At 34.1% G+C, this 24121-nt stretch overlaps 2 protein-coding genes and 1 long non-coding RNA gene across 6 annotated transcripts in view; all 3 read right to left on the bottom strand.

Moving 5' to 3' along the window:
* Positions 1–3847: 3847 nt before the first annotated feature.
* Positions 3848–7565, bottom strand: LOC127837011 (uncharacterized). Its single transcript, XR_008029040.1, has 5 exons — positions 7456–7565; positions 7040–7104; positions 5599–5660; positions 5222–5263; positions 3848–4803 (listed from the first exon to the last, which is right to left on the bottom strand). It is a non-coding gene; the product is annotated as an uncharacterized LOC127837011 (long non-coding RNA).
* A 3985-nt stretch (positions 7566–11550) lies between these two features.
* LOC127837007 (uncharacterized) overlaps positions 11551–24121 on the bottom strand; it is a 78645-nt gene continuing 66074 nt past the window's right edge. The window contains exon 4 of one of the 2 annotated variants that reach the window (XR_008029038.1): positions 11551–11633. The gene's annotated coding sequence lies outside the window, so the exon portion shown is untranslated. Of the gene's footprint in view, positions 11671–24121 lie in introns of both variants that reach the window. The other variant, XR_008029039.1, reaches the window with a different exon arrangement.
* The window catches only part of LOC127837006 (uncharacterized), a 36743-nt gene continuing 28881 nt past the window's right edge, over positions 16260–24121 (bottom strand). The window contains exons 2-4 of one of the 3 annotated variants that reach the window (XM_052363697.1): positions 21923–22058; positions 19427–20445; positions 16260–16673 (exon numbers count right to left, since the gene is read on the bottom strand). In XM_052363697.1, coding sequence (XP_052219657.1) covers positions 16315–16673; positions 19427–20445; positions 21923–22058 — 1514 coding nt within the window. In that variant the 3' untranslated portion in view covers positions 16260–16314. The remainder of the gene's footprint in view (positions 16674–19426; positions 20446–21922; positions 22059–24121) is intronic. The other 2 variants (XM_052363698.1, XM_052363699.1) reach the window with 2 other exon arrangements.

Here is a 24121-nt window from a genome sequence, read left to right as displayed (position 1 = left end):
ATTGAAGTTTATATTAGCAAACCTATCTCGTGTTTTAAGTGTTGTTTTTTCCCTTTCGATATATTTTATACTCTTGGTCAAAAGTTGTTTGTGGAGTTGTGTGTGTGTGTGTGTGGGGGGGGGGGGGGGGTTGAGGACATCCTACTCCACACTGTAGATACTAGAAACAATTAAGTTGTCTGTTTCCGCTCAAAACATAGGGTATGTAAGGCGGAAAAACCATGTCTGGATATTTTTGTTTTACTAAATAACAGTTATTGGTTGTTGAATGACATAGTCAACCAGCTCTCTTATAATTATATCTTTATTTTAACGTAAAGATTATTTTGTGAATAAAAAAAAAGTTTTGTGATAATTATTGGAATACACCCCTTTGTAGTGCATAACGGATTTTCCTTAGAGTCAACACCATCTGTTCTCAAACAACAAGGTCACTGTGGTATCAATTAACATAATTAACCTTTTCGTACATCATACATTCGCACAAAATCCATATATTTTGAGAAATAATTGATAACTTTATTGTATGTTTTTTCTTTTACTTCTGTTTCTCTGTTTTTTTTATTGCATTTTGATACATGTGGATTCAATTTAGCATTATCGCTTAATTGTTTTTGACGATGAACTGTTTATGCCTAAGTCGCAACTGAACTGTTATGTTAAATAAATCGATATAGCCTACCTAGCATACATTGGATAATATATCAACATATCAGCAAACAAAACGACTACAGTATTGGTGATAGATGATTTATTACGTGCCCATTAAAAACCGTCATCACAGCATCTTAACGTATGTACAAGTAATTACAGAAACATGGATGTGGGTCTGGTGTCAGGGAATGTGACGTAAAATCAGGTTCGTATGACGTAATATCCGGTATAGTTGACGAAATATCCTGCCCGTAAAGTATGAAATCCGCATGGTGTTCGTCGTCTACTTGCCAGTTCTGTAAATAAAGATGGATTTTTTTATATTTTATATCTTTTATTGGATGTTTGTTAAAAAAAGAACACGTGTACCATTCATAAAGATGTGTATGACATAATTTTAACTACGACAATTGTTACAATTTGAAATGAAGCTTCGGTTAAGTGGCTGTCAACAAAGTGGTAAATTTTTGAAAATCATAAATACAAACTTTAATATAATCATAGCTAACAGTACTGCAGCAATTCAGATCGTTGATAAGGATTACTAAAGGAAACATTTAACAACTGGCAGGGAAGATTATTGTCGCCCTTTCTAATATGATTTTTGTTTTGAAATCAATAACAAGATACAATTGTTAACGTAGAAGTAAGATTTCTGGCCTGTCTGTTGGTTATTGTAATGTTAAGTAAGTGGTGTAATACAAACGGTGATGATGCTTATGTTGTGTTCAAACGTGAGATTATAAATTCATTCAGTTTTGTTGATTGTTGTAAAGTTCAAATTCAATGTACTCACGGTGCAGAGAAGTTGCCGTAGATCAGGGTGGTGGATCCGGTGCCAAGTCTGTTGTTACCGCTGAACAGGAAGGTCAAGAGGAACAACAGACCGAAAAGGGCGAGAACTGAAATTGAAATGAAAAGTATTCAAATCCTTCAGTCCTCATAAAAATTCTTTCATGTTTTCATACGATGATGGTATGTTAGTTATAACATAAATTTATTTGTCGCGGCCTGTAAGCCTAGTTTAAATGACTTAATCTGATGTACAGTCTTTGATATCAAGCTGTTGAAAGTATAAAAACGTATGGAAAATGGTCGCGCTACGAAAAAAACGTAATAAGATTAAGCTATCTATTAGTGTGAATGCATTTTTTAAAGATTTACGTTTAAATTATTTTATATGACCTCACAATTGCTTTAGAGAAGGTAACATCGCAAAACTAATAACATCTCAAGTATAAATTAAAAAAAATAAAGAATCGCGAACAGATTGATTCTTACGCGTATAATTCACATAAGCAGATATAATATAAAGAAGTAAAACTCCAGCTGCTGGAGCAGTATTGAATTTTCATTAAAAACAATTAGTTGGTCCTTTATTTAAGGCAATTGACCGATTGCCAAAACAGTACAAAACAGCACAATACAGCACAATACAAACCAACATAAACACAAAATATGAATAAAGCTGGGATCACCGCCTTGGAACGGTCAATGCAAAGCATTGGGGGTTTTAACCTGGAGCCGTATTCACCAATGTACGTAAGTCTCAAATCTTAGACTCAGCTCCAGTTTCTCACTCACACTCAGACTCAGCCTTACAAAACTTAATTCACGAAACATAAAATGGTTAGTTTTAGACTCAGACTCAGTAAGATAAGTCTCAAATGCTAAGTCTACAGTGTTTAGACTTACGCCATACAATCATGACGTAACGTCGTTTGAGCGTTTACTTTACAAAATGGCCGCCGCACGAGCTTCTCGCGTAATAATAATAATATTATTGAAATAGTGTATCTAGATCGTACCAACCATTTGGAGATTTATAGGGATATTGAACATTACAGACGGCATCGTTTTACCAGACCAGGAATCGTATTTATTTGCAATATTTGCAAGGAATAGTTTGCAATACGATGCGGAGTCTGCCAGTTCCGGTCGCCCTGGCAGTGTGTATACTTTCCCGAGCAACGTGGCAAGTGGCGACAGTCAAAAATCATAAAAAAGCGACATTTAAAGTTATGGTAGCCAGAACTTTGTACTTGTAGACCTGTGCACAGGTCAATAATATTTTGACAGCTAGAGTGTTGAATTTGTCAAATTTCCAGCTGGTACGACGCCGTTCGTTCGAAACAAGAACTTGGTGCGATCGCTGATACGTGAGTCATTTGCGATGTGTGCATTTTGCAATTGTTCTTATTTATTGTAAACAACTGTCAAATTCATAATTCTCCGCGTTTGTTTGTTTTTTTTTTCGTGAAAATAATCTCCAAACTGAATGAACGTGAACATGCACTAATTTTATGGATAATACTTGTTGTTTGAATGAAAAAGTAATAACATATAACTTGCATGTATCATAAACTATAATAATGGATATTCTCTAAATATGGAAACCTATTTGAAAACGTTTACAAGACATTTACTTCGCATAAATTTTGATTTCATTACTATTACAAATCTATTTATAGATGTAGGAATTTACTTATAGATATGTATATGCCTTCAAAAGTTACACTGCCATGACGCAGTTGGTAGCGCATCGGTGCTCCAGATTATATATCACCGACTAGTCGGTGGTTCGAAATTACATCGGGTAATTTTTTTTCTCGCAACATTTTCAATAAAAATTATGACAATTACTTTTTTTATTCTTGGTCTTTAATGTTATGTGAATTAATGTTTATTAATTTAAAAAAAAAGGTGCTATAAATAATGTGTATATTATACGCCCTGTTAAGAAGATATAGGGTACACCTGAATCCATATGTGCATCTGTCCTTGTGTCTATCTATGTTGTAATTGAGTTCCAATACAAAATGTATTTTGGCGACAAATGCTGTAGAACGATGACATTAAATTTGATTATCAAGTTGAGACACATCAGCATATTGCATCACTTCTGACATAAGGCAGAACTTTCATTCAATATAATTCACATAAATGCACCGATCACAATCCATTTATATCAATATCTATTTACTTATTAATATCGTAAGTTTTCCAAAAAATGGGTCAATTTTAAAAGATTAACTTTCAAGTTTTCCAAGTACTTTGGGGTGCATTGATTGCACGCATGTGCATATCAAGAAGCCAGTGAACCATGTAGAAGACTACATAGGGCGAAAGGGCATTCCCACCATCAACGATCAGGTATGGCGTTACAGTCAGTTATGTGCAAGTCTAAATGCAATCGCTTTTCTTTGATACTTTATTTTAAACACAAATATTTAATGAAACAACTGTATGTTAATTTTAACAGTTTGCCATTAGCAATATAAGAAACATATCATCAGCATTTTATCAAATACCTAAGAAAAAATGTACAAAAATATGTCTTATTTTGTTAGTGTAATATAACATGTTTTATGTTAACAGGCTGTGTATGACGCCAGCTTCAGAATAACGAGCTTCACTCAAGTTCACTGCCAGTTGGCCAGGGCGAAAGTATGATGCCAGGATTTGTTGATGTCTAATTTCAAATTCACATAACTGTATCTATCATTATTCTGGAATTTCATTCAGTTCATTGAATGAAGAATTTTATTATTATTAATGATGTATATCTTGTAAGCAAATAATACCAAGAAGTGTCCCAAGACACCGCATTCAACTAATATTCCTCTTTGAATGTAGAATGTATTTTATCTGTCAGTAACATAATACAATGACCAATGTAATATTTGACCTACATTTCTTCAAGCACACAAATATTGACTGGAATTTTATAAGTACAAAAAGGGACATAATCATATTTTTATCATAGAAATATGAGAATGCCCCTTTTTGATTAAAAAAAAAAACTTATTATTTTGTGTGCAACTGCTCCATAACTCTATTATTTCTAATATAGACTTTCTATTTAAGAAATAATAGAGTTTTGAAGTAGTTGCACAAAAAAATAATAAGATCCTTTTAATTACAAAAAGGGGAATAAATCTACTACTAGTATATAACATGTCAGAGTTATAGCACTTGGTCACGTATTGACACTAAACACATCTTTTTCTCCAAATGTATTATTTCAATTTCTACAGTCAACTTTTTTTTTTTTTTATTCTATTTTTTCTTAGTCTTTTTCCATCGGTTTCTCTGTAAGTTTTGTTAAGGTATCTCCTTGTGATCTCTTGTCGGTCTTCTTTGTGAGCGCTGCAAAAATGGATAAAAAGTGTGATTTGTATAAATGGACTTGTTCTCATATTATGATCTTCAAAGGTTAAAAAATTAATACATATATATCACATAATCTATGTATGCATTGGTACTATGAATTGGTACTTAGTTTTAACATATTTGATGCTAATTATGTTTCAACCAATGCATGACTTTTGTTGCATATTACATAACAACATATTATACAGTACTCGCTTTGTCAGATGGTATTGTCAGTATAGTTTTAAGAACTGGAATTCCATCCATGCAAGTTAATTATTAACTCTAAATTAATTGTATGCACTGCACTACCCTCCAATTAGAGCTACCTAAGTGATAAGTTTACCAATATTTAAATTTTCAAGATTTGTTCCAGAGAATTTGAAATCTTAATTTAAAGATATCCAAAGCTTACATTCTTTCCACTTCATGCCTCTACTTTCATGACTGGTACACTCTGAAATCACATAAAAAAATATAGTGTCACTTTAAAAATCTAAATTAATTTAATCCAGTGATGTTTTTAATGCAATAAAATGGACAACTAATGTTAATATACTATACTTAAGTTAATGTATAATAATCCCAGTGTTAACTTTCAAACACAATGTTTAATGTTAATTTAATGCATGTTTTTTTTTCTTTTATTTTGTTTTATATAAGGGTGAATCTCTATTATATTGTATACTGTGTTGAATGTGATGTATACAATATAAGTCATATGGTTTGCATTTTCAATGTTCTATACATATGGTTAATGGTTTGCATATATAGTATTATCTATTTATTTACCATATGTTCTTCTCTGCTGGCTGTTGTGGCACTCTCACTGCTTTGTAACGCATATGAAGAAGCTGCAAAAATAAACCGCAAAAATTAATTCAAACATATAACTTTGTAAAACACTTAGGCACATACGCTTATGCTTATTAATAATAATAACATGTTGCAATTATGCCTAGATTTGATGTATCTGTAACAAAAAAAACAAAAACAGTTAATTCAAAGTTAATTTAGTATGGAACAAGAGATGTGTTTGTTAGAAACAATGCTCCCTACTGCGCCGCTTTGAACATATTTATTTGTTTACCGTTGACCTTGAAGGATGTTACTTTAGGTTTGGCATTTAATGTATTTTGTTACAAAAAAGTGGATTAATTATTATTATTAAAGAGTCGCTATAAATATAAGTCAGTTCAGTGAACATGTTACATTATACTGACTATATATATATTACAAACTCAGAAGCTATAAAATGCTACATAATAAATGCTAAATTATGATAGCCAAAGAAATGTCATTTCAATACAGACATACACACAGGTATTTTATTACTAGTATATAAAATAAAATAATAATCTACTTGTTGAAGGCTTTGTTAATTTAAAAAATATATATTAATAATAATTTAATATGAACAGACACAAAGACTCTTCCAAAACATATCTCAGATTGGGTGCCGCATTTCTCCGACCTTTTAAATTTCTACATTGGAAGAATAACAAATCATACTGTTTGATTACCAAGAAATACAATGTTTGTATTTGCACTCATTCCTTGAATAAATGAACTCAACAACAAAATTGAAATAGTCAAGAGATTTAAAGTATCTAACAAAAAGGAATAGAAATACTTCCTTAAATGCACAAACTTCATTAGCCGATCTAAAATTAATGATCTTAATGTTTTATTTTAATTGTCCTTATACGGAACCCTGCTATATTTACAACAAACAAAGATTCTGATACAAGTTGCCATTTCATAACATATTTCTGTGAACGAGTTCATGAATATTGTTATTTAGTGTACCTTTGGTGAGCTTACCTACATATTTCCTTGATGGGTTTAATCAATAATCATATGAATTGACAAGTGTCAGATCTTTTTTATAACACTAATTCAATTACGCAAAGACAATTATTATAAAGTTAAATTTAACGAAAAAAAAAGAAAATTGTTTTCAATGCGTGACATAGCTGTATATATTCTAGCACCATTTCAGCAAAATAATACAGTATCATAAAACATACATTAACCAATGAAAATGCTCATAAGCTTTTTTACAAATTTTAACAACATAAGTAAGTATTCATTGTGATTATAACACGAAGAAAACACATATTAGGTTCGACATGTAGTAATATTGAAACAAACTAATTGCAATTGATTATAGCTTTCAACAAATTTAATTAAATGAAAGCATAACGAAAAAAAGTAATTTATGACAACTTACACCGAGCCTTGGAATTTTGGTACTTCTTCTGGCACTGTTCACCAGTTTTTGCGACCCCAAATTTTCTGAAAGTTTAATAAAAACAATTGAATGATGTATAGCAGTATTTATGAAACACATTACATTTCATGTTTGCCATAATGACTGTCGATTAGTTTAATATAAACGACATACAGGGTAATAGTTATCAATGTAAACTTTTAGTAATTGAAAAGTTCGTTTGGAAATGTGCAGATTGTAATCAGATACGAATAAAACACACTTGGGTACGAATCTAACAGGGTACGAGATGAAAACTAAAACAATAGACCTCCTTAAAAGGTAAACTTATCCGTGATATCACAAATATTCATTATTAATACTTAAATAACAATTCACGTGTGCAAATTTTGGAAACAAAGAACATGCAACTGTACCATAAATCATAACAAATGTTTGAAACTAAAACACATTCCACAATCACATCCGAAATCCGTAAGTACAATTTGCTGAGTGGTTATGCCCCTTGTTTACATAGTGCATTATTCGGCGCTAGTAAAAACGACATCGGTAGCAAATCCAACAGTAAGCTATTAAATAAAATATTTCAACTATAAGGCAGATACGATAATAACATATAACTTACACTGATATTCTGCTCGCCACCTCGTCCCATTTTTTTCTTCGAATAACCAAAATCTTTTCGGCACCGATCCCCTTATACTCGCCGATAGAAGGTTCCAGCGGTTCCGAACCAGCGCATTAAAAACAATCTCTGGCTCGGACCAATCTGGACCTTCTGGCGCTTTGTTTCGCTGTCTTCAACTGCCAAACACTCCATTCAATATGTTATATCAAAAATGTCTGCTACTATTTTTGACACTATTTGGCGCGTTTTCCCTACTAGAGAGTTCGCTTAGTCGTGACGTCATAAAAAAACACGATCTTATTGAAGTCTATGTCCAAACACGTTCGTGAATACCGATCCTGAGTCTGTCTTTAGTAAGTCTAAGTCTGAGTCAAAGTCTGAGTTTGAGTTCAAGTTTGAGTTTATTATTGATGAATACGGCTCCTGGTTATAGAGCGCTCAACCTCACACTTGGCCCAGCAATATTCATAATACTTTTAAGTGTAAATAAAATTTAACGTCAGAGCATTGTAACTCAAATTAAACAATAATAAAAGGGAATTAAAACGCATTCAATTTAATTACTATTTAATTACTCAATTGCATTGAAGATACAAGAGTAACAGAATAACAACTTTTTGACGAACGATCAAATAAAACTATTAACAATTGTCAACTACATTCCTTCTTTATAGAAAAGATTTGAGAATATAGAATCATAGAGTTAATATCTCAGATAATCATCGCGCAAATACAGGAAGAAGCAGCAATAATGGGTGTAAAAATTCCATATTACATAGCTTGGTTGTTTATGTGACTGCTAAACAAATTAAAAATAATTAAATCAAACAAGAAACGCCTATCAAAGAGAAAATATAAATAAAATGGAACGTTATAAACCCAATGACCTATGCATGTAGATTACAACTGGGAAAGTCGGTCGTATGACGTCACAAAAATCCATAATGACATAATGACGTGAACAAATTCCAAGGGCAGTACTAAATAAAAATATTAATGGGGCTGTGCTACTAATAAAACAAGTTTAGGTGATTTTATATTAAGAAGCAAATGAATAAAAATGGTAATTCCATTAAAGCGACATTATTGGAATCAAACAGTATATAGGTGTTTTGACAGCTGAAGACAGAAATGATTTGATGTACGATTTGAGTCCAAATGTAGTTTACGTGCAGATTTGTTCATACGACACAATGACGCAATTTTATTCAACAGTGAAAAATGCCTATAATGTAGTATTCATGCAGATTTGTTCATACGACACAATGACACAATTTTATTCAACAGTGAAAAATGCCTATAATATCACTAATGATTCCAAATTTTAAGGGAAGAAAGATATAGTGAATCGAAAACCATCAAACACGTGTTTTTAAGTACATATGCATCGTATCCTTTTGATAAAAACAAGTTAATTAAATTGAAAAGTTTAATATGAACATTTGGTTAAACATATTTTAATTTGCGGACACGCTTCAAAACATCTCCGTAAAATGATGGATGGTAGATTCCATTATTTAAATGCCATTTTAAAGAAACATTATATTTTGAAATTAAATCACCATACTTAGAGTAAAATCTAGCAAATTTATTTCTTAGGTTATGATACAAAAAGCCTTGTTTTAGCAATTTTTTATTTAATATTAGATTACGATCATTAAAATCTTTAATACACGAACATGCTCTGGCATAACGTTCCAACTGCGAAATATAAATACCATAGGAAGGTCCTTTAGGGATGTTGCCATCTAGAAACGGAAAATTCACAATTTCAAAGTTAAAATTTGTCGTATAAACTAGTTTTGATCAAATTATTATTAATAGTTAAATGTAAGTCTAAATACGCAGCGTCTGGATATAAATCTCAAAAACATATTTTGTGACAGCATGTTATATAGAGGCGATACGAAACCAGCGTCGTTTAAGTGTTATTTTGGTTGAAACAGTAAAAAAAACATGTACACGATTTTTGATAAAATATTCAGTTAGTTTTTCAAAGAAACAGGAAAACAGTTAATTAATTAGCGAACTTTGTTTACAGTATTTGAACATTATTTCTTCCACCTGTGTAACTTTACAGGAGATTGTTTGTACGTCACATTCTAAATTATCGAGTTTATTTAATTTTGGCTGAATTTTTCTTAATAAGTATCGATTGGATGGAATATAAAAAGTTCGGCATTAATATTGCAACAATGTAGGACGATACCTCTTAGTTACCCAAATGTGAGCATATATGTCCGCTGCTCTTGGGTGCAGCAGGTGATTGGCTTCGGTACTAGCTACTTCGTACTGGTATCAGCTGGATAAGCGAAGTTGGAAATGCCGATGTGAATAAGGGCCCGTAGGATACACATTGCGATTTTTGTTTATTAGAGTCCCGTTTGTGTAATTTGTATGGTTGTCTGCTCAGACTGTCCGGAGACGCTTCTTCCTTGATCCGCTGTCTTCTGATCATATGAGTCGCGTTCTGAGAAAACTTGTCTTAATGCATGTGCGTAAAGTGTCGTCCCAGATTAGCCTGTGCAGTCCGCACAGGCTAATCACGGACAACACTTTCCGCCTTAACTTGATTTTCAGTAAGGAGGGACTTCCTTGAAACTAAAAATACCATAAAAGCGGAAAGTGTTGTCCCTGATTAGCATGCGCGGTGTTCACAGGCTAATCTGTGACGACACTTTACGCACATGCATTAAGCCCAGTTTTCTCAGAACGCGACTCATATCACCGTACGCGTTAATAATTGTTTGCATACCGCTTATTGATTGTAGGCAAAGTGTGTGACTGTTATCAACAAATCGACACACCAGCATTAAGTATCGTAGCGCTCGAGAAAATTGATCGATATTAACCCATGTATGCCTAGTGGACTCTCCCATCCTTCTAAATTGATCAATTTATTTCCAAATTATGGATTCCTGGTATATTTATTTCTATCTTTAGAATATTTCTTACAGAAATTTCATTAAGCAAACTGCGCAAACCCTAATGAGACGCCGCATCATGCGGCGTCTTACCTGGGTCTACGCTGTTTGTCAAGGCCTTTTTTCTAGACGCTAGGCATAAATGGATTAATGGTTCGCGGTTAACAGATTGATTATTTATCGACAGTATAATCGCTAATCTGATCGTATAGTAATAGACACAATCACGCACTGAATAGTGTTGAAGAAAACAAAATACCAAGAGAGACAAGTTGAAATTTATGTCGTAAAAGTAGACGAATAGTTCGTAAAATACCCAGTATAATCGTCGATTTTAACACTTCAAATGTACTTATGAGGAATCTTAAGTGTATACTACACTGTATATGTTCCTATCAAAAATATGCTCAAATTTCAGGAAAGTAGCTGTATTACTCATTAAATAAATTCAATAAATGTAGGAGCAAAAAAGGTTCAGTGTACAATTAACCGAAACAAATATTCGTACTAGAGTAACTACAAAAACTAACACTGTACAAAGTTTTAAAGCATACATTTGACAGACATGCCCGCGTGACCAAGCTATATATAGAGATATATATTTAATATTAATCCAAACGCAAATTAATTATTGATTGTAACAAATAATGTTATGTGTACATGATTGAACTTGAAGAGTGAATGAAATATCATTTAGAAGTGTTCAGCACTCGGTTTGATTTAAACTGAGCAGACGAACCACAATTTATTGAAATGATTATCACATGTTCTTAAGATGTGTTGTATAAAATACTATAAATATTTAATTGTTGTGTTCAGTTATAAACGCACAAATATAATTCAGCTGTTTGCATACTTATGTTTTCATTTTAAGCATGTTGTTAAGTCAATCGAAATAACACAAAAAGAGGATTCTAAACATACGGTCAATTTATGTTGAATATACAATTACACAAACACATGAAGATGGAAGTTTATTTAGGCTTAATCTAACTTTATGTGTAAACATTCTAACAAGAATATAATGTATCAATGTGATAATCTGACAAGAACTCAAAATATAACAATACATGTTTAACCTATCTAAGCCTTGCCTTTCGAAAAAGGCCTTGGCAAACAGCGTAGACCCAGATGAGACGCCGCATGATGCGGCGTCTCATCAGGTTATGCGCTGTTTGCTTAAAGGAATTTCTGTAAGAAATATGGTAAATATAGAAATAAATATACGAGACATCACTAATTTTGGAAATAAATTGATCCAATTTAGAAGGATGGGAGAGTCCACTAGGCATAAATGGGTTAACATCTGAGTAGAAACGACATCATTCTCGGACAGATGACAAAAGCAGCGACTAGGATGCAGTACGTATATATGAACGAATCCAACAGATACATCTGCTTTGACATGCGGTGTATACAGCTGTTTATGCAGACTTGTATTATCATGGGCGTTAACAAGGCTGCATGACGCATATGAACGAATCCAATAGATACATTATGACATGCGGTGTATACAGCTGTTATGACATGCGGTGTATACAGCTGTTATGACATGTGGTGTATACAGCTGTTATGACATGCGGTGTATACCGCTGTTATGACTTGTGGTGTATACCGCTGTTTTGACATGGGGTGTATACAGCTGTTTTGAAATGGGGTGTATACAGTTGTTTCGGCATGGGGTGTATACAGCTGTTTATGCAGACTTGTATTATCATGGTAACGATCTTCAAAATCAGACGAAAATCGAACTTAATCTGTGAACACAGTCCATTAAGCAATATATTAAAATGTAAAAACAAACTTTTCATTAACTTCTTATTCGAAATATTTTGTTTGATATTTAAAAGCTACTAAATTGTTGTTTTTTTATTTCACAACTACTAGGCAGATGTATTAATTTTTACTTATTCGGTTACAGGCATAATTTACAATAATATTTTTTTATAAAGTTTACTTATTATTTCACTGAAATAGATTTATATATAAATTAAAGATTTTATTTACAGCATTTCCAGAAGACCAATGGCCCATGTGGAAACATTTTAGTACAAGCAATATAATAACTACAGTAATAGGCATATAAAAATGATTATAACAAGCACATGAAATTATGAGTAGGCGAGGTTACACAACTTTTAAAATAATAATTACATAAGTAGTGTCAATAAATAATTTACAGCAGGAAATACATATTAACCGTAATACTAATATTTAAGAGGAGTACTCATACTTATGCTTATTAATACATATTGCATTAATTTTAACGTACATTTACTCTACAAACAAAACCTAAAGAGAGTAAAACAAGAAACATCGTAGGAGCGACTGTCCGCCCTGTCAAATTTAGCGTAGGAGCGATTGTCCGTAGGAGCGATTGTCCGGATACCCCAAGAAACACAGTATCGTGCCCGACATCCTGGAAATACCAGGCATCGTAAAAGCCAAGTGTGCTTAGCAAATCACGTAGTAGGAACACCAACTTTTTTTTTATTAGGGTATCTTTCGCAGTCATTTAACAATGCAAGGTAAACTTTTTTTATTGAATTTATTACTATTAGTATATAATATTTTAATCCAGTATTTTATATTGTTATAATATCTACTTTTTTGACAGTTGAGACGCACAAGTTCGCCGTATACAAAATCGTTTTGAGTACTTCTTTTAACACCCAGCAGAATTTGACAAAATTGCATATGAATACGTTCTATAGCGCCCTTGACAAAACCCCAAACTTCACTTCCGTAATTAAGAATAGGTGATATAAGTATATCAGAAAAATCTAATCTGTGTTTCACAGTAATGTCGGTATATTTGTAAAGGTATTTGTTCATCTTGAAAATAGCCTTTAAGGCTTGGCCACTTATGTGCTTTGTGCATCAGAGAACGAACCATCAGTTGTGAATACGACACCAAGGTAATTAAACTTTGTAACAATCTCAATTGCAATATCAGGCTCTAGGATTGGTGCCCCCCCCCCCGGAGAACTGGGGGCGGAGAAGTGCCCTCGTGTCAGAATTGAAGACCCGGAGAAGTGCCCCCTAAATAAAGAAATTGCGCGGCGAGTTAAGTCGATATATAGATCGAGTATTACAATGACAAAAACCGCCAATAACTTTTTTGCTAATATGGTTAGAAAGTAAGCGAAATTTATGCAATTAATAAAAGGTATAAAACAGCAGATAATACATGCATCGGCATCGACGTCGCTATATTGATAATTACGTGATTTTTCCCTTTTTGCTATTAAAAAGTTATCGCGGCTGAATTATTTGATATTTTCCCCGTCAGTAAAATAAACAATTAGTATGCAATTTATTACATCCTTATGCAAGATAAAAACAATAATTTATTTGTTTAATTTCTCCAATAACGGATTTCGACGGTTCAATATAATAAACCCGTATGCGGCTTTCTTCAAAGGTAACAATTGCTCAACAATTAAAGTCCGCCCGGTCTACCGATTTAAAGATAAAAAGATCGCGGTGCTTATCGTTAACGGTAACACGTTCGCAGCCTGCCTAATTAGCTGCAAATGAAAGCAAACTGAAACCGATTTCGTTTTTGAAAATGCACGACACGCTTTGCTCAAAATGCAAACTGTTTTTCGTCAAATGTATAAAATGCAACATAGACTGTCAAATCACTATAACCATTTCATCAATTATGGAGTTTATTAGAAGTCAGAGAGGCGCTGCTAAATTAATGCTATGAAGGTTCCTCGTACACAAAGAAGGAAACCAAGTCGACGATTCGATGGGAATGTTCTCAGCGACGAAGTGAGAACTGCAAGAGAACTGTTACTTCCGACAATCCAGTAAGTTAATTATTAATAATTATAAATAAACTGTATTAGTATACGAAAAGTTCATAACTTAATGAATTCAAAACGACCCTTTTAGCTATCATAATATTAAAGAATAGTGCATTTATTGCAGTAAGTCATTAATTGAAATTCAATCCATTCAAGTCTAGTGACGCATTGAGTTGCAAACGTATATAAGCATGTATTGTTTTCGCTATTTTCAATGCTATCTTATATAGAACATTAAATTCCGATTAAATTCTTTCGTGAGTACTACAGCGGTATATGTACTCAGTTGCACTCTAATATTTAGTTACGACACATGTTCTGTATTGACACGCACGCGTTTCCTGCGTGGACCCGACTATGTTTCGCGCTCTTATTAAAACACGACTTTTACATGACATTCATGTACAGTGATGCGGACGATTAATGATAATATACTTGTGCTGAAATAACATTGTTACCGGATAAAATGTGTACGGGTATAACGTAAAATTACCCATAATTATTGTTTTCAGTACGTACTCGCCATAAGTAATTTATTGCTCACCATTGCATTTTACTTCTCATCGGAAACCATTTATGTTTTAGTAACTGTTTGCGGTAAAAAGGTGTGATGATGATGCCCGACATTTCATGTTAATTGAAGTGGATAAGGGAGGGCACAATGAATTATTGTGAGGGGGCAGATCTCCGCCTGCATAATTCTGACAGGGGGGGGGGCAGTTCTCCGCCCCTAAAGATTTAATGGGAGGGCAGATCTCCGCCCATAAAGATTTGATGGGAGGGAACCTCTCCGCCCCCTTTCAGATAAGGGGGCAGTTCTCCGGGGGGGGGGGGGGGCAGTTCTCCGAGGGGGCACCCCTTCGGATACCCATTTTAATACATGAAACGGCGATAAGCATTCTCATTGCCGAACTCCTAGCCTACATTCGAAATCTTAACTTAATTGATTACAGTATTTTACTATAGATTTAACAGAAGAGTATATCGATTTTACAATATTAGAATTTTATCTCGTTACCCTAGTTTAATAAGTTTGCTCCAAAGGTTTTCTCGGACTACATAATCATAGGCTTTACTAAAATCCACAAATACACAATAAAGCTGTTTTCCTTGATTAAATAAGTGTGTCAGAAGACCATGCAGTACACAAATATCATCAAGAGTGCTAATATTTTTTTTATAAAACCCACCTGTACTTGAACGCATACATAATAGTAACTAAAATACAGTATAGATTCAAATATTGTATGTACAATTTAGTAATCAAAGGCTTCACAACTAAGACTATCGTGGATTATTTTGTTTCTACTTAGACTGACCAACATAAAACTTCCTATGAAATACAACGTTTTCTCACTTGTATGTACATTATTATATTTATGTAGAATCAAGTGATTGTGATTTTATTATCTTCACACTTTTTCACATAAATATGTATGCAATGTTGTGTCCATGAGTGTAAAATAAAAAATCTTTATTGCTCAAACCACATTCGCACGGGGAACATTGTTTTCGTGTTTTGATGTCTATGAATGTACCGAATGTGACTGTATCAACGATATCTAAGACACATTTCGAAAGAAAATATGAAATAAAATCTTTATGAAATAAGTACACAATACATCACGTATTCTTTAAGTTTATAAACTTGAATACAGACCAAACAAACATGAAATTCAAAAGAATATCCCATTTATTAAATAAAATCGAAATCATACTACGAACGTAAATTACTCGCCCTACGTAAATGTCCTTAATGTACAATTAAAAAAAATATTTTTGAAAATAATAAATCTTATTATGTTAAAAAAGTCTAATAATTATTTGAAACATTAATTTGGTTCATATATGACTAGTGGTATAAAATATTTAATGCTCGTAACTATGCTCTATATTTGTGCATGTCAATTAAGTTAGATTTGTTTTTATTTTGAACTCAATGATGTTGTCATTGTTCCAAACTCCAAGAAGTAACTTTCGTTTATCTTCATTTAAGTAGACTGGCCCATTATAATACATATTAAGTGTTATGGTATTGAGAATTTTCTTGCCGTCCGCGTCTACCTGACTTATTGATACGACACCAGAGACAAACACCTGCCCTGCGGCTGCCACGTGTATCTTACACATGACATAGATATTTTTGAATGCAGGATCCTGAAGCGTGGCTGCGACTGCTCCATCCCTGGTCAGTGTGAGAAGCTTGCGATTGCTGGTGTCCGTCACATAGATCCTTTTGCCATCAGGACTCACCCCAACACCTACAACTAGACATGCAATTCAACGTTCACAATCTGGGACCGACTAATTGAATACAATTCGTTCTTGTTTAAAACAAGATAAGCCTGAGCTCACTTATTGCAATGTCAATAAAATGCGAACCGTTCATCGTTTAAAGTTCTTAATTTAAATGAAGACATACGTTAAACAAGAGCTGTCCCCATCGGAATACATATGCACCCGAAAAACACTTTTTCGAAACCTAAACGCAGATTTCGAAACCTAAACGCGGACCCAAGGTTGAAGGTCAAGGTGTCAAAGGGGTCAACATTTTTGTGCGCATGGAAAGGCCTTGTCCATACACACATACATACCAAATATGACATAGAAATTATGAGCATTTTTTGAAACCTAAACGCAAAAGTGTGACGGACAGACAGACAGACGGACGGACGGACGGACGGACGGACGGACGGACGGACGGACGGACGGACGGACGGACGGACGGACGGACGGACGGACGGACGGACGGACGGACGGACGGACGGACGGACGGACGGACGGACGGACGGACGGACGGACGGACGGACGGACGGACGGACGGACGGACGGACGGACGGACGGACGGACGGACGGACGGACGGACAGACAGACAGACAGACAGACAGACAGACAGACAGACAGACAGACAGACAGACAGACAGACAGACAGACAGACAGACAGACAGACAGACAGACAGACAGACAGACAGACAGACAGACAGACAGACAGACAGACAGACAGACAGACAGACAGACAGACAGACAGACAGACAGACAGACAGACAGACAGACAGACAGACAGACAGACAGACAGACAGACAGACAGACAGACAGACAGACAGACAGACAGACAGACAGACAGACAGACAGACAGACAGACAGACAGACAGACAGACAGACAGACAGACAGACAGACAGTGCGATAACTATATGCCAACCTTCAAGGGCATAAACATAATTTTGCGCAAGAACATTTTCATGAATTTTTGGTGACGATCCAATGACAATTACTTGAGTAATTCAGCGTACACGCATTTTTTTATGAATCAAGGGCCGTAGCTCAGAAGTGCCTGGGTAAATTTGGCTGATAATCAAACTAAACCTTGATTTTATTGCCTTACACATTTTTATGAAGTTTGGTAAAGATCCGATGACATTTGCGATGATTACTGAACGGAAACGAGAACAAACTCAATTTTTTGATGATTCGAGGGCCGTAACTCATAAGTGTTTGGGTCAATTTGGCTAATTATCAAATTTTAACTAGATGTTAATGCCTTTCACATTTTCATGAAGTAGTGTGATGATACAATGGCAATTGCTGGTGTTATTGAGCGGAAACGAGAAAAAACATTTTACGATATTCAAGGGCCATAACTCAGGAGTGTCTAAGTATATTTGGCCGATTAGTAATCTTTTCCTATATGTTATTTCCTTGCATATTTTCATGAAGTTTGGTGAAGATCTGATGACAATTGCACGAGTTATTGAGCGGAAACGAGAAAAAAACAATTGTTCGATGATTCAAGGGCCGTTACTCAAGAGTGTCTCAGTCAATTTGGCCGATTATCGACCTTGACCTAGATGTTATTGCCTTACACATTTTCATGAAGTTTGGTGAAGATCGGATAACAATTGTTCGAGTTATTGACCGGAAACGAGAACAAAAAAAATTCAATTTTACGATGATTCAAGGGCCGTAACTCAAGAATGTCAGAGTCAATTTGGCCAATTATCGACCTTGACCTAGATGTTATTGACTTACACCTTTTCATGAAGTTTGGTGAAGATCTGGTGACAATTGTTCGAGTTATTGAGCGGAAACGAGATAAAATACAATTTTACGATGATTCAAGGGCAGTAACTCAAGAGTATCTTGGTCAATTTAGCCGATTATCAAACTTGACCTAGATGTTATTGCCTTACACACTTTCATGGAGTTTGGTGAAGCTCTGATAACAATTGCTCGAGTTATTGAGCGGAAACGAGAAAAAAACACAATTTTACGATGCTTCAAGGGCCGTAACTCAGGTGTGTCTAAGTCAATTTAACCGATTATCGAACTTGAGCTAGATGTTATTGCTTTACACATTTTCATGAAGTTTGGTGAAGATATGATGACAATTGCTTTACATATTGAGCGGAAACTAATCCGGAAGGACGGATGGACGGACTAACTAACCCACTAACTAACAAACTAACGGACGGTGCGATTTTAATATGCCCTCATAACCTATGTTCTGGGGGCATAATACTAGTAATTAATTTGGAAATGTTTTATATAACACCATTAACTTTGAAAGAGTATTACGACTTATATCAGTTATACTTAATTCTTACAACTTTTGATAAATCGGGATCTGACGTGACAATATCAGTTATACTTAATTCTTACAACTTTTGATAAATCGGGAACTGACTTGACACTTAATGTGTTGGGCTAAGTTTGTTGTAAATAAAATAAAATAAATCACCTGGTAACGCTACAGTCACTTTGATTAATTGAATACATTTCAAACGGTTCGACAATATTTAATCTTTCATTACGAAACTGAACAAAACTATATGTTTTAGTTCACGAATTTTAAAAATTTACATAACATTAATCTTCACCTATGAAATAAACTGACGCATTCATATAATAAACGCGCCGATCTTTATCATAGTCATTACAGACAAAGTTCATCCATACGCAGTATAAATATAATGTGCTAAGCATTGCTTAAAATCGAAAAAGTACCAGGTACTCGTGCGTTACCTGTAAATGTTGTAGAAGTATCTTCGTATAGCTTCTTTATTAAACGTCCATCCATTGTGTATTGGTAAAGCGCAGAACCGGAAGTCACAAACAGTTCTGCATCGTAATACGCTATTCCGGTACATACATGATTGATTTTTAAAACCTTGATCTGTGTAATCTTTTCATTATCGGCCTGTAAGAAGTAAATCCCGTTCGGAGCATTGGCAGTATGATCGCTTACAGCCACCGCAATCTCTAAGGAGGAAATGTTACACATGGACCACGGATGAGAAGGTAGCTTTACTTGATCAATAACCTTGTACGCCTGGTTGAGAAGTTTCACACAACAATTGGAGTAGTCCGAAATGACGAGATCCCCGTTGGACGTCTCACATATACCAGTTATGCAACTCTTGTCGCTATCAGTCGCTGTGTGAACATTATATTGTGACTTCTCATGAATGCTGATGAACTTGTTTGGATCAACGTTATGCTTTGGCTCGCCTATGCGACTGGTGATTTTCCCGAGATCAGTGCAGTCTGCAAGACATTGTAGCAATTCGCTGTTTGGCAGGAGTTTCATGTCAGCGCCATTATTATTAATCATGCTGTTCAAGAGTGAATCTGCTGCAGCAGTATGATCAAGACATTTTCTGAAAGTTATAAACGATCGTTCAGGTGGCAAATTGCCTTTGAGCTTGGTGCCGAATCCCTTTAGCTTTGAAATAAATTGTAAGCATTGTTGGAGATGATCTTCTAAAGAGGCATTTGCACTCGCATGTTTTGTTTCCAATTCTCTTAAAGTGTTTTGTTGAAGCAGGTCTAAATTGACGTTGATTTTTTGACGAAAATCAAGTACTTCTTTCAGAACTAGATCATATGAAGCTTTAAGAGACTTTTTGTTCTGTTTTTCTCTGTCCACAATATCCTGTAAACTTTTCTGTATCTGTTCTAGTGTTTTCGACATCTGAGCTACATTCATACGCTGTGTAGCTGATTTAACCTTGTCAGCCAACAGAACTACCTCACTGCATTGCCTAAAAGGAGAAATGTGCATTGAGATGAACAAATTATATTCATATATTACTTCTCAAAACGTTTACATTTTGAGTAAAAAAAAGACATGCATTTTCAAATCCTCTATCATTTGACAAATGCTATATTTGTATTTGATGATGTGACCGTATTACTAATGATGGCGTTGATTGACAATTTAGATACTGTAATACACTAGGTGCTGTTTGTAATCAATGTGGCAATGATGATGATATAACGATGATTATAATCATCATACAATAAGTGATGAAAACGATAAAATAAATAATAATGATAGTAATAACAATTCAAGGATAGCTTGACCGTAAGATGAGGTATAATGATAAAACTTCGTTGGATGAAAGCCTGCCTTATTGGAAAAACATAGTTCTTACAACGAAAATGCCAATGTCCTCTGAAAAAGCGGCTGGCGAAATAATTGCAATGAACGTTTTAGATAAATTAATAAAAATTAGAATATAGTATTATAATATACTACAGAGAAGAAGCAGCAACAGAAGCAAGTAAATTAGAAGCAGTAGTATAAGTAGTAGTATCAGTAATGGTAGAAGTATAAGAAGTAGTAGTAGTAGTAGCAGTAGTAGTAGTAGTAGTAGTAGTAGTAGTAGTAGTAGTAGTAGTAGTAGTAGTAGTAGTAGTAGTAGTAGTAGTAGTAGTAGAAGTAGAAGTTGTAGAAGTAGAAGTTGTAGTAGTAGTAGTAGTAGTAGTAGTAGTAGTAGTAGTAGTAGTAGTAGTAGTAGTAGTAGTAGTAGTAGTAGTAGTAGTAGTAGTAGTAGTAGTAGTAGTAATAGTAGTTGTAGTAGTAGTGCCAGTAGTAGCAGTAGTAGTAGTAGTAGTAGAAGAAGTAGTAGAAATATAAGTAGTAGCAGTAGTAAAAGTAGTAGTAGTAGTAGTAGTAGTAGTAGTAGTAGTAGTAGTAGTAGTAGTTGTAGTAGTAGTGGTAGTAGGCGAAGTAGTAGCAAACACTTTTATAGATTTATATGAGGTTTAAAGCTTTTCTGAAACAAAGATTTGGAATAAAAAGGGGCCGTCCAACGTTTTGGTAAATTGACACAATTTTAAAAAGATGTTTCAAATTCGCAAATTTTCGTTTTAGTTATGATATTTTTGATGAAATAGTAATACTGACCATTTACCATGCTCTTAAATATTTATTATATGCATCTTTTGATGATTTCAAAACCTGAAAATTATAAAGCGTTGTGTGACACAACTTTTACTGGAGATTTTAAGTTCAAATGTTTAAATTTATTAATATAAAGCATTTAATGACAAGCTTCAATACATGCCAAAATCTGTTGGACGGTCGCTTTAAGCACACGTGGTATTTTATGAAAGGAAAACAATTATTGTCCGACCACTCAATATTGTTATTGGCCAAAACTGTATTACAATTTACAGTACATGTAACAATAATTATTTACTTGGTCTTGAATGACTTGCCACCCAATGACTCACTTGTGATTTCGGAGATGACAGACATGGCAGAGCAGCTTTTCATGATCTTCACAGAACATGGTCAGTTTCTCCGTCCTGTGCTCCTCACATAACTCTAAAGTATCATCCAACATGGTGGACACAGGCCAGTTGTCACCTGCACATTTTGATGTTACTGGATGATTTTTCAGCACTTTGTTGTGCATTAACACACATTCATCGCAGTATGTTTTCGAGCATTTCTGACAGTGAAATAGTCCTTCCTTATTTATTCCATCCTCTTCGCAGACAGAACAACATACATCGAAAAAGAGATCCGATCCTGTATTTTGGGACGATTCTAACAACGCAGCCATTTTGTTATTTCTGTGTTACACTTTCGATTTCCCTATATCTATGCTTCCGAAGTACTGTGTCAGTTTTCGTATTAATATACAGAGTTGTCTGTCCTGATTTAAGGCCGACCATTCGTATCATTTGGTTTGCGTAAGGTGTTTCAATATATTGATATGGTTGGGTTGTGTTTGTTAAATTAAACTTGTAGCATCTAGTTGTATGACACACTTATATAACATTCAGCTTCAGAGGTTAATGCTTTGCGGTAAACAGATTATTTATCTACACACACTTATATAACATTCAGCTTCAGAGGTTAATGGTTTGCGGTAAACAGATTATTTATCGACAGGGTTAACGTCCGTTTTCTACATAGATGTGGAAAATAAAGCTGAATCGATAATACTATATAATATATTGACAAGTGAAACCGAAAATCTTATATTGAAATAGTCCCGGGGGTAAACTCCCTAAATACGGGTAAAAAGGAGTGTGCCGAAAATATGGGGTGTGTTTTTCGACTAAAATTATAGATATAGGTATGGGTTTGAGCATCTAAGTATTGATATGGGTATTGAAATCAGAAATTTGCTTGTATATAAATGCATATTGATTTGAAAGTATCAGTATCTAAATGGGTATGATTTTTAAATGGCAAAGTTGTACGATACATATATGAAATATTTCAAAATGAAATAAACATATATTAGCAAATTCAATAAGTTTACTGTATTGATATGATAGAGATTAAAATTATAGTATGAAATGTGTCCACTTTATCATTTTCTAGTATTGAAATTGGTCCAGTTTATCAAAATTCTTGTATTGAAATTGGTCCACTTGCTCAATGGTATCGTATACGAATGGGTGTGCTTTATCAAAAATCTTGTATCAAAATGGGTCAACTTTATCAGAGTTCCGGTTTAAAAATGGGTCACATCATTTCGGAAGTCTCAGTGGGACACCCCTACCCTAAAATTTGGGAAGTTACCACCCCCCCCCCCCTGGGGAAATAGTAGAAACGGCACAATACCAGTGTCGAATGTATCGTTTTTAAGAACATTAATAAGAGTTTTTCAACTCTATAGAAACATGTTGTGTTATTTAATGATATTTTCGTTTGCTTCAATTTTGCTGGTGCTGCTATTGTTTTCTTGTTTTTCTTAAATTTAGTTGATCTCAACTTTTAAGTGTTTTTTTTCCTTTCGATATATTTTATACTCCTGATCAATAGTTGTTTGTGGAGGTGTGTGTGTGGGGTAGGGTGAGGGGGTGGGTTGAGGACATCCCACTCCACACTGTAGATACAAGAAACAATGAAGTTGTCTGTTTTCGCTCAAAACATAGGGTATGTAAGGCGGAAAAAACATGTCTGGAAATATTTGTTTTACTAAATAACAGTTATTGGTTGTTGAATGACATAGTCAACCAGCTCTCTTTTAATCATATCTTTCTTTTAACGTAAAGGTTATTTTGTGAATAAAAAAAGTTTTGTGATAATTATTGGAATATATCCCTCTGTAATGCATAACGGATTTTCTTTAGTGTCAACTGCATCTGTTTTCAAACAACAAGGTCACTGTGGTATCAATTAACTTTATAAACCTTCTCGTACATCGTACATTCTCACAAAATCCATATATTTTGATAAATAATTGATAACTTTATTGTATGTTTTTGCTTAAACTTCTTTTTCTATGCTTTTTTTAAATTGTATTTTGATACATGTGGATTCAAGTTAGCATTATCGCTAAATTGTTTTTGACGATGAACTGTTTATGCCTAAGTCGCAACTGAAATGTTATTTTTAATAAATCGATATAGCCTACCTAGCATATATTGAATAATATATCAACATATCAGCAAACAAAACGACTACAGTAT

The sequence above is a fragment of the Dreissena polymorpha genome, chromosome 7 (genome assembly GCF_020536995.1).
Source record: "Dreissena polymorpha isolate Duluth1 chromosome 7, UMN_Dpol_1.0, whole genome shotgun sequence".
NCBI lineage: Eukaryota > Metazoa > Mollusca > Bivalvia > Myida > Dreissenidae > Dreissena > Dreissena polymorpha.
The sequence above is the reverse complement of the archived record's forward strand: the minus strand, read 5'-3'. Positions and strand labels throughout refer to the sequence as shown.